General features: G+C 51.1%; 4 protein-coding genes across 4 annotated transcripts; 3 read left to right on the top strand and 1 right to left on the bottom strand.

Annotated features, from left to right (window-relative positions):
* Positions 1–683: 683 nt before the first annotated feature.
* On the top strand, positions 684–4,805 carry BDW43DRAFT_318611 (major facilitator superfamily domain-containing protein; the record flags this gene model as incomplete). Its single annotated transcript, XM_032048732.1, has 7 exons — positions 684–912; positions 987–1,020; positions 1,075–1,239; positions 1,299–1,770; positions 1,841–2,168; positions 2,236–2,548; positions 3,164–4,805. 7 exons carry the CDS (start codon positions 684–686, stop codon positions 4,803–4,805), a joined length of 3,183 nt encoding a protein of 1,060 aa, XP_031901801.1.
* A 438-nt stretch (positions 4,806–5,243) lies between these two features.
* Positions 5,244–6,736, top strand: thiA (thiamine thiazole synthase). The gene is made up of 3 exons (XM_032050116.1): positions 5,244–5,263; positions 5,575–5,911; positions 5,967–6,736. The coding sequence occupies exons 2-3, from the start codon at positions 5,575–5,577 to the stop codon at positions 6,620–6,622; spliced, it is 993 nt and encodes a 330-aa protein (XP_031901800.1). The 5' UTR covers positions 5,244–5,263; the 3' UTR covers positions 6,623–6,736.
* A 22-nt stretch (positions 6,737–6,758) lies between these two features.
* On the bottom strand, positions 6,759–8,497 carry BDW43DRAFT_48094 (inositol phosphosphingolipid phospholipase). Its single transcript, XM_032050115.1, has one exon. It carries the CDS (start codon positions 8,319–8,321, stop codon positions 6,894–6,896), a length of 1,428 nt encoding a protein of 475 aa, XP_031901799.1. The 5' UTR covers positions 8,322–8,497; the 3' UTR covers positions 6,759–6,893.
* BDW43DRAFT_48102 (WD40 repeat domain-containing protein) lies at positions 8,447–10,471 on the top strand. The gene is made up of 3 exons (XM_032050117.1): positions 8,447–9,234; positions 9,289–9,452; positions 9,511–10,471. The coding sequence occupies exons 1-3, from the start codon at positions 8,673–8,675 to the stop codon at positions 10,375–10,377; spliced, it is 1,593 nt and encodes a 530-aa protein (XP_031901798.1). The 5' UTR covers positions 8,447–8,672; the 3' UTR covers positions 10,378–10,471.
* The last annotated feature ends 770 nt before the right edge of the window (positions 10,472–11,241 follow it).

Raw genomic sequence — 11,241 nt, 5'->3', positions numbered from 1 at the left:
TGTCGGTCAAATCTTAGCAGGACCGGAATATAGTGTAAACTTCGGGGAAGAGCATGTCAATCATGTCAGTAGATTTAGTATGTGTACTAGACACTAGTGTGTACATATGTGCATCCATCAATACTCCGTATTACATACGACAATCTGAACTGTCTTCCAGCCATCTCATCCCCTCTTCCCCCGCCTCCAGTGCTTTTGAACTGCTACGGACAAGCCTTGCGCAAGCTTTACCAACGCCAAACCTAACTCGGAAAGGTACCCTCTCCATTCCTCTGCATTGACGAATTACTCCTACTACTTACCCCCCGTACTTCCCTCTTCCCCATGCTTGATGCATAATCTTGTTTCCAATTGTGATTGAAACAATTAGAGTCTAGAGATATCTCGACAAGCCAATTGACCCCACTGCCTACCCCCTTTACCCAATGGACTTTGCCTTCACACCGGTATTCAGCTCTCTTCCCTACATGGCGTCACTCCCCATGTGGGCACTTGTGCCATTTCCGGTTAACTTTTGCTGATCTGCCAATAGACTCAATAATGGCTTTGCTCGCTAGGAAAATTCTCCGACATGATCGCACCTATAAAAGAAAACTGTCGCTCTTCCACACTCTTTCAGTTCCGTAAGCTACTGTCCATTCTTCTACTCGCCCCTCTTTCGCCTTCGCATCCCAACGTCACCCATGGGATTCTTCGGAAAGAAAGACCCTTCCGGCAACCGCCCGCTGGATGACGAGATACATGAGGCTCCCATTATGTATGACTCTGAAAAGCAGCAGCCGACTTACGACGATGACGTGCAAACTGCTCTTCCCCAAATCCCTCCAACGGTAGTGAACATTGATCCTACCGTTGAGGCGCGTATATTAAGGAAGTTGGATGTTAGGGTTCCCACTCTCATGGGATTTCTATGTGCGTCCTCGCGTTCCTCGTAGTCGCCTAAGCCGACGTTTATTTCCAACGCGTGCCTAACAACGCACCAACAGATCTTCTTTCTCTTCTTGATAGAAGTAATATTGGGTACGTGAGCGCTGTCCTATGACTCCAATATTACAAAACTGACTAGTACCGAAGAAATGCAAAGATCGCAGGAATGGATGAGGATTTGAATCTGACCGGAAATCGGTATTCGTGGCTCTTGACGATCTTCTATATCGCATATGTCGTGTTCGAATTTGCGGCATTCATGTGGAAGATCATGCCGCCTCACCAATGGGCGGCTATCACTGTTCTGTCCTGGTAAGTCCCCGGTATTCCTCTTTCATCGTAGCGCTCAGCCTGTTCTAACCCTCCATAAGGGGCATTGTGGCTACCTGTCAAGCCGCGGTTCAGAACTGGGAAGGACTAATGGCTTTGCGGTTCCTTCTTGGTATGTCCGAAGCTGCATTTGGCCCCGGAACTCCTTATTTATTGTCTTTCTTCTATCGCCGCCGTGAACTCGGCTTCCGCTGTGGTCTGTTCGTATCGGCCGCGCCTCTGGCAAACACATTTGCGGGAGCTCTTGCGTACGGGATTACCTCCGGACACTCTAAATTAGCAAACTGGAGGTTGTTGTTTCTTGTGGAAGGAAGCCCATCCTTACTAGCTGCCATCCTGGCCTGGCGATTCTTGCCCGATAGCCCTTCGTCCGCTCGGTTCTTGACCGAGGAAGAAAAAGAGGTTGCTCGAGCAAGAAGTCTTCGGCAGAATGGCGAACGCGAACGGTCTACTAAAATCGATTGGAAAGGCTTGGGCCAGACACTTCTAGATGTCAAGGCATGGATGACTGCGGTATGTTGGTTCTGAATCCGTGGCACTTGAGTACCGTGGCGCACCACAGCTGACTGACATTGTGACCCAGCTGATGTACTTCAGCTGCAATGTTAGCTTTTCTTCCCTCCCCGTCTTCCTTCCCACAATCTTGAAGGACATGGGTTTCACTTCGATTAACGCCCAAGGGCTTACGGCGCCGCCCTACTTTGCTTCTTTTCTAGTCACACTCATCACCACCTGGGTCGCCGATCGGCTACAGCAGCGCGGCTTGATGATTGCTTGTCTGTCTTTGATTGGGGCTGTTGGCTATGTTCTCCTTGCGACCTGCACGTCTGTTGGTGCTCGTTACGCCGGCGTGTTCCTAGCTGCTGTAGGCGTCTTCCCTTCGATTGCGAACATTCTCCCCTGGGTCCTAAGTGAGTACCCTCCCATCTCCCCATCTTCCAGTCTCCCCTATTGCAGTACTGACTGATCTTCCATCAGATAACCAAGGGTCGGACTCAAGACGTGGAATGGGCATTGTCATCCTTAATGTTATCGGCCAGTGTGGACCATTCCTGGGAACAAATGTCTTCCCGAAAAGCGACGCACCGCGCTACATCCGCGGTCAATCTATTTGCGCAGCCTTCATGTTTTTCACCACGGTCCTTGCACTCGCTCTGCGATCTCTTCTAGTATGGGAGAACCGTCGCTTAGATAAACAATACGGCACGCTGGCCGAGCGGGAGGCGCGGGGGTGGAATAAAGACGAAGGCATCGCAGAAGAAAACTATGGCGCTGGATTCCGATTCGTCCTGTAGCGGCAGTACATGACTCTAATGATGCTGGAAATGATTGCTCATGATATAACGAATGGGATGTGAACCTTTTGAATTATGGATTCGATAACGACTGTTAAGATGTTAAACGGATGAAACAAAAATATTTTTATAGCCCTTTATATTCATGCTTAGCAGTTACATGTCATCTAAACACTTTTTTTTTGGACTAGACGTGTATAGTATTTCGCGGGTGCTGATGTACAGAGAGTATACGAGTAAGTACATGGAGGGGTAACAATTCAATCAGTTCCACTTCGTAAAACAACTTAGCTTATCCTTGATCTACCCCTCCTACGATAGACCTGTACTTCCTTCCCGCTCTAGACCCCGTGCTAGCAAGGAACATTTGAATAGCTTCGACAGTAGATATAGTGCCAAGTAGCACATCATCAGCAACAACTAAAAGAAAGCTATCCAGAAACGCATGTACGTACCTCCCTCCCGAGTTCACATCACAACTAACTTTGAAAGTAGACAATATATACAGCCAACATGGCCAATCTCCACGGGATAGTAGATATGGGGAGGTAAACGCAGCAATTCTTCCTCCGTCTCGATAAGATCCAGAAGTATATATTAACACCACTAAGTAATGGAATCCGCTTCTCTATCACCGACACGTCGCCGCCTACAGCTCGGACAATGCCCACGATTTACCAGGACCGGGCTGCGATTTCTCTTTACGATGCACAGTTTTCCTCTGGGTCACGAGGTCCAATCCCTCAGGTCATTATCAATCAGGTGGTGGACCGCTTGGTCCGATTTCAGGTTACGTGTGAGGATTTTGGGGTCCCTGCGGCGAATATCAACGTGCTTGCTACGGAGGCGACGCGGACGGCACCGAATTCTGAGGAGCTTCGCAATCGGATCAAGGAGCGGACGGGGTGGGAGGTGCTTCTGCTGTCTAAAGAGGATGAGGGACGGATTGGGGCGTTAGGGATCGCCAGCAGCGCTTCCTCTGTAGCTGGGCTGGCAATGGATCTTGGTGGTGGCAGTACGCAGATTACGTGGGTTGTTGAGAAGGATGGGGTAGTTACTACGAGCTTAAGGGGTTCGTTCAGTTTCCCTTACGGGGCCGCTGCGTTGACGAAGCGGTTGGAGCAGGCGAGGGGAGAGGGGAAGAAAGCAGAGAAGTTGCTGAAGGAGGAAATGACGAGGAACTTTCAGGATGCATATCGGGCTCTTGAGGTTCCCGAATTTCTGCTGGAGACCGCGAAGGCTCTCGGGAGGTTTGATTTGTACCTCTGTGGAGGGGGATTCAGGGGCTGGGGCTACGTGCTCATGAAGCAGTCCAAGGTTGATCCTTATCCGATTCCCATCATTAATGGGTTTCGGGTACGTAGAGGAGACTTTCACAATACTGTTTCTGTGCTGGACGTGGTTTCTGACTCTGATGAGAAGATATTCGGTGTGTCGAAGCGACGAGCATCACAGATCCCCGCAGTAGCTGTCTTGGTCAATGTGATAATGGACGCATTGCCGAATATTACACACGTTCAGTTCTGCCAAGGGGGTATCCGAGAGGGCTTTCTTTTCGACCAGATGCCCCAGGAGGTTCGCGCGCAAGATCCTCTCCTGGCCGCAAGCTTGTCATATGCATCCCTGTCCAGTGATGCGATTAGAGAGCTACTGACATCCGCGTTGCCTACGTCGTCTTCGCCTATAGCGTCTTGCCACGCACCGGTTACATTCACCCCTCAATTGCTTGGTGCGCTTGCAAACCTACTTTTTGCTCACTCCAGAGTGCCTCGCGAATCACGCTCAGCCGTTGCACTGCATAGCACAACCACCGGGATCCTGGCATCGGTGAATACTTTAACACACATCGAACGCGCCCTAATTGCCCTAGTACTCTACGAGCGTTGGGCGGGGGATCTGGCCCCTACAGACCAAATATTTCACGGGCGACTGAGTCGGTGCATCTCTGCGCAGGAGGCATGGTGGTGTCAGTATTTGGGTCGGGTAGCGACCCTAATTGGAGAGGTGCATCCTGCCGGCCGCGTGTCGGAAACGCATTGGAGGATCCAATTGGAGGCTGAATGGGAGTCTATCATGAATAAGAAAGAGAAAAGCGATTTACTCCGTCTCAAAGTGCAATGCAATCGGGATGTCGCTGCTGCTGCTGTCTTGCTTGATGGCTTACAGGAGAGGGCGGAGAAGGTCGAGAAAGCTGGAAAGAAAAAGAACTGGATTAAAGATTATGGGGTGCGAGTGGGGGTAACAATTTGCTAAGGGTTCAAGTTCGATAGTCGTGGACAATTACTGTTTTTAGATAACCGCTGCGTAGTGGATCGCATCACGGCTTGCGGGATGTCAACAGTTGAGGGAATGAGAATTGATTAATGAATCCCATTGGTAACAAAATGATAAGATCGGTTTATGTCATGATGATTTCACTTCCAGTTGCTTGGCCGGCTCACCGACCAAAGCTAAAGAGGAGGAGAAGCGACGGAGAGAATCGGAGTGCGCTGATCCATACGGTATAGTGGCTTTTATCACGTTGACTATTTAAATTAACCCCTCCTACCCCTCCCCCGCCATCTTTCTTCTTACTCTCATCGCACACATCGTAATTGCAAAAGCAAAAGTCCTTGGACGAAATTGAACAAGTCTTCCTCCCTTCGATATAACCATTTCGTGATTGGGGATAACTAACCATCTCTCATAGTTCAACCCAACCAACGAACAATGTAAATACACTCATCGATTGGCCCTTTCCAGGGTACAGGATGGAAGTCATGGACTACTTTTGGCTGGACTCTCATGATCAAGGTATCTCAGGTAACGTCTGGGCGTGGGCCGGTGTTCGTTCCCGTCCATTGGCACTTGTTCCCCATCGGAGTTTGACCGAATGAGACATGGTGTCAATGGACTGGGTCCGTTCTGAGATTATACGGCCAAAACTTGATCTGGATAATACCAGCGAAAAGGATCATGCCTTCCCTCGTTCCCCCGGTTGATGGAATGGCTAACAAATTGCAGTCATTATTACTTGAACAAGATGTCTCCCCCCGCTGCTATGTACGAACCCGCTGTGGTCCCCACCGGCCTCAAGGGTAAGCTTGTGGTTCCTGAGACCGCTCCAGTTGAGGGAGGTTCTCAGACCAAGCTGTTCGACCATTTCAGCGGCAAGTGGGACGACTTCAAGTTCGCGCCTATCCGCGAAAGCCAGGTCTCCCGTGCTATGACCAGGCGTTACTTTGCGGACCTGGATAAGTACGCCGAGAGCGACATTGTCATTGTCGGTGCCGGTTCTTGCGGTCTGAGCACTGCGTACGTCCTGGCCAAGGCTCGTCCGGACTTGAAGATTGCTATTGTCGAGGCCAGCGTCTCACCCGGTTAGTAGTTGATGATAGCCTTGTGCTCAACGTTCCAGGTCTGACTTTGTAAAAGGCGGTGGTGCCTGGTTGGGTGGCCAGCTTTTCTCTGCTATGATCATGCGCCGTCCCGCAGAGGTCTTCTTGAACGAGCTGGGCGTCCCCTATGAAGAAGACGAGAACCCAAACTACGTTGTTGTCAAGCACGCCTCCCTGTTCACCTCGACTCTCCTGTCGAAGGTGCTCTCCTTCCCCAATGTCAAGCTTTTTAACGCCACCGCTGTTGAGGACTTGATTACCCGTCCAGCCCCGAACGGCAACCCCAAGGAGACCCGTATTGCCGGTGTTGTCGTCAACTGGACGCTGGTCACCCTTCACCACGACGACCATTCCTGCATGGATCCCAACACCATCAACGCCCCAATCATCATCAGTACGACTGGCCATGATGGTCCATTCGGCGCCTTCTGCGCGAAGAGATTGGTGTCCATGAACAGCGTTGACAAGCTAGGCGGCATGCGTGGTTTAGATATGAATGCGGCCGAGGATGCTATCGTCAAGAACACCCGTGAGGTCACGAAGGGTTTGATCATCGGCGGTATGGAATTGTCTGAAATTGACGGCTTCAACCGCATGGGCCCTACCTTTGGTGCCATGGTTCTCAGTGGTGTCAAGGCTGCCGAGGAGGCATTGAAGGTGTTCGACGAGCGTCAGCGCGAGTGTGCTGAGTGATCTCTACACTGGTTGTTTGGGCTGAGTGTGGCTTGGATTGCGTTCCGGTTTTGAACAACCGGAAAATGACGTTTATGTACTAGTTCTGCTGAATGCTGAATAAAATCGTTGACTCGTAGTCTATATGCACGAACGATAAGTGTCCTATACAATGATAGGACGTTCTGGAGTAATTATATGTAGCAAAGATGTCACAGATATAATACAAAAGAAGTTACAGGACGTTGATGTCGACTCATCGTCCGTCCGTGACAGTCATACAGCGCTCATCTTATCCCGTCTTTTTCTCCGGCCCACTGCTCCTCTCAGCCAGCTGTTTCGCATTTTGCACCTCCCACTCAAATTCCTTAAGCGCGCGCAGCTCACTTGACATAAACATGCCTCCAATCAACCCATCCAAGATCCCAGCTCCGAAGCTCAGGGTACTGACTAAAACTAAGATAAACGCCACATACGGCAAATCGCCCGTCCACCAGACCCCAACAAAGCACCCAATGGAGACGACTATCGAGAGGATGAAGTGAGCCATTCGCCAACGCCGCTGGGACCGTTCACGCTGGACATAGGTGTGAATCATGTCGATGATACGATCGTAGGTGTCCGGCGTTAAGGCCGTATTCGGAGCCACGGACTGGTGAAGCTTATTCTCTGTTGAATTGTCTGCTTTGGTATCACGAGGAGAGCGGGTGATAACCGCTTCGACAGCAAAATGGTCGCTCAGCGAACAACGAAGCGTGGGATGGCGCTGTGTCATGCCGATCTGGACGGACTGGACAGACCATCGAGGCGCAGGGAAGGATGGAGGATATCCACCGTCTCCAACGAAGATATAATCCAGCCTTTTCCCGCGTGGACATGGGGCATCCTTATCTACAACAATGTCCTCCCCTTTCTCTAGCCGTTTGCGGTCCTCCTCAGACCACCTCCAGGTATTGAATTTGCCGTCGCATGTGGCACCGTTCACGTGAAGATTGAACTCGGCCGACGGGGTAGGTTTGCCTCGTTTCTGCTCGACTAGGTCGATAGGAGCACCCACAGATGAGTCCGGGTATACGACCTGCCAAACATCCTGGACGGGGCTATGGGCGCGGATGAGCTGGTGGGCGAACGACGACGGCAGCATGTTGAAGTCGCCCAATCCGATAACAAGGTGGCCCCTCTCTGCGGCGCCGCGCATCAATTTCGCGATCTCCCAGGCCTGGGCTGTCCGATGGCATATATATGAGTCATTAGGTTCTTTCTCGTAGGGCGCGTGGAGATGTGTGCAGAACACTTCGGCTACATCACTGACTCCAGGACCGAAGCGTACACGGGCACATGCGACACCCTTCCCGACGAACCAGTCGCCACGGAAGAAGGCCGTTGGCCGTCCGTTGAGAGGATACCCGTACATGGAGCTCTCTTCGATGGGCCATCGGGAGAGAATGGCGAGCCCTGCGCCCATGATCCCTCCGTAGTAGAACTTGCCATAAGGGAGGAGGTGACGGGTCTGTTCACGGATACTCTCGTAATCTTGTTGTGTCCAGCATTCTTGGAGTCCAACAATTTCGGGGGCAGGGTCAGCCAGGGCCAGCTGGCGACCGATCTCTGAGAGACGCTCGTGGCGGTATTTGGCAATATATTTGAGGCCCCAGCAGTTGAGGGTGAAGATGCGGATCTGCGAGGGGGCCTCGGAGGAGCCGGTGGAATGGGTTGACATGGTGGTGTGGTGGCGCACTATTAGGGAAGAAAGGAAGGAAGAAAATTATGGGATGAATGTTATGAATTATTAGATATTAAACAGCTCGAGACGCATAGAGACGCATGTCGGGATCTAGTTCTTGACCAATTCAATGCTAAAACTTGGTAGAAACGTATTGATTTTCAATGACGCCAATAAGCGCATTCCCGGACCGTCACCGCCCTCTGATAATCGCCTCCCATTGGCTATGGGTTATTATTCTTCTGCATCTTTCGCGATAGATTCATCCAGCCCGATTGTTCCTCCTGCGCCCTTGTTTCCTTTTCAATCTCTCGCGTCCTCTTAAGTTCTTTCAAATTTCCTGATCTGATGGATGGGTCTAACCACCGCTCCAAACGCCGTCGACTAGATAGGTCCCCAAGCCGAGAAAATGGGTATATCCAGTCGCCCGTGGAGTCTTCATCCGACGAACTCGCCGCGGGCTCCGAGCACGACGAAGCAGAACGGCGTCGCGCAAGTTGGTCCTTACAAAAAGTATACCCCCCAAAGCGTCCAAATACGCGCCTGCGCAGTTTCAGCGGCTCCGAAAGCCCAGATGAGCTGGCGGTAGACGCTGACGTGTACTGGCGCTCCCGCAACCGGGGCCGCAGCTCATCGCCCTCCGAAGTTAGCGCGGGGCCCTCATCGGAACACTACCAAGACGAGGAAGTAGACGGCGACGGGGGCGACAATGAAACCCCTAGAGAAGGAGATGTAGAGCCCGATCAACCATACTCAGATCGGTCACCCACGCCTGTACCTCCGCCTCCGCCGCCGCCGCCGCCAAAACCGGACAAGATCAATTATGAACAAAAGTTTCTGTTACGAGGTCACTTGCGGGGAGTTTCCACTGTGCGGTTTTCGCCGGATTCGTCCATGATTGCCAGCGGAGGTGGGTGTCGAATTGCATTGTATGTTACCTTGTTTGGCTGCTGATCGCTTCTAGGTGCCGACGGAGCTGTCAAGGTGTGGGATACGTTGACCGGAAGGCTCGTTCATACATTCGAGGGCCATTTGGCAGGCATTTCAACTCTCTCTTGGAGTCCGGACGGCGCTACCATCGCTTCTGGGTCGGATGACAAGACCATCCGTCTGTGGAATGTGTTGACGGTATTTCTTCCGCCTCTTCCTTGTGCTAATTCCCCGCTAAGTGTTACGTGTTATATAGGGCAAAGCACATCCAATCCCTTTTGTTGGCCATCATAACTACGTCTACCAGATTGCTTTCTCGCCAAAAGGCAACATGCTTGTCAGCGGTTCTTACGATGAAGCAGTATTTCTCTGGGATGTGCGCTCCGCTACCGTAATGCGGTCCCTCCCCGCACACTCCGATCCAGTCGGCGGGATCGACGTCGTCTGGGATGGCACCCTAGTCGTATCATGCGCAACGGATGGCCTGATTCGAATCTGGGATACGGCGACGGGCCAGTGTCTGCGAACGCTGGTCCACGAGGACAACCCCCCAGTCACATCGGTCAAGTTTTCACCCAATGGCAAGTTTGTCCTAGCCTGGTCGCTGGACGACTGCGTACGGCTTTGGAACTACGTTGAAGGGCGCTGCATCAAGACTTACCAGGGTCACGTCAACCGAAAATACAGCCTGTCGGGTGGATTTGGCACATTCGGCGTGCGGGGAGCACCACCCCATGCATTTGCTGTGAGCGGGAGCGAGGATGGGGCTGTTCTGTGCTGGGATGTAGTGAGCAAAAAGGCCCTGCAACGGATTGAAGGCCATTCAGGCGTGGTATTAGGTGTTGATACTTGTACGCTGGGCGACAAGCGATTAATGGTGAGCTGTGGAATCGACGGGACCGTGCGGGTGTACGAGGAGGTCGAAGAAGTTGGGGAGAATGAAGCCGCTGAGAAAGAGACTCCACCAGAAACCAACGGCATCGTGACAAATGGGATCGAATCCAATGGGATAGGCCAGAATGAGATGGAAGGACATAATACCAGTCAACAGCAGGACACTGGAGATACCCAAGAACCTCAGGACAAGGAAATGGCTGATGCTGATACCGGACCGGAGGTATGATTTGAATTGCTCATTAACCTCAACTTCTACGCTGTGTATTTTACATATTCTACATCGGTCGGCGTTTGGCTGGATACATTGTACTGTATAATAGACGATAGGATCATGACGACTATTGAATTTTACGATGCCAAAGATAGGGTCTCTTAGGGTTAATAAATAAAACAGCACTTGCGACAACAGCACTGCTAGTGTCTCTTTTCCTTCTCGAGATTTCTTCAGTGAACTCTGAAATAGCCGGGTACGAATGCTGTACCTCACAAATGCCGTCTTCTACAACCCTTAGTAGTGCTCAAAGTTATAAGCCTTGTATGGACTACTCACATGACAACCACCTCCGCCTTCCATCGCTGCCTACTTAGTAGTTTTTACAGCTACTTCATCCGTCTTTATTTGTGTTAAGGCAAGTCAACAACAGCCTCTGAAGGTAGGAACCGGTTGAAGGAACCATACTGATTCAGTCAATCTCCATGAACTCTGAACACCGGGCCAGACAGTTCTAATGATTTGGGGTTAACGATCTGACCATTGACGAAATTGTGGTTTGACCCGTACGCTGAACCTTACACACTAACTACACCTTGTACCAGGATCCATGGGTTTGGGGAGACTGAATATAGCGCCGTTCCATACTAATAATCACCGATTAACTGTTCACAAATCCCTAAGGAGACGGAACATATTTGTAGGAGTTACTGATATTATTTTTAGTTTGATCTTGCCCGTCCATTTCAATTGGCAACAAGGGGAAACTCCGCTCTACCATCAGGCTTCAAGATCCCTTCCATGCGGGGATAATCTTTCCTGCAAGATGTTTCAGCATAGGCCGCTTGAAAGCGAGCGGATGATCAGGCTTGTCCGCCT

The sequence above is a fragment of the Aspergillus alliaceus genome, assembly GCF_009176365.1.
Source record: "Aspergillus alliaceus strain CBS 536.65 unplaced genomic scaffold BDW43scaffold_14, whole genome shotgun sequence".
In the NCBI taxonomy this organism is placed as follows: domain Eukaryota; kingdom Fungi; phylum Ascomycota; class Eurotiomycetes; order Eurotiales; family Aspergillaceae; genus Aspergillus; species Aspergillus alliaceus.
The sequence above is the reverse complement of the archived record's forward strand: the minus strand, read 5'-3'. Positions and strand labels throughout refer to the sequence as shown.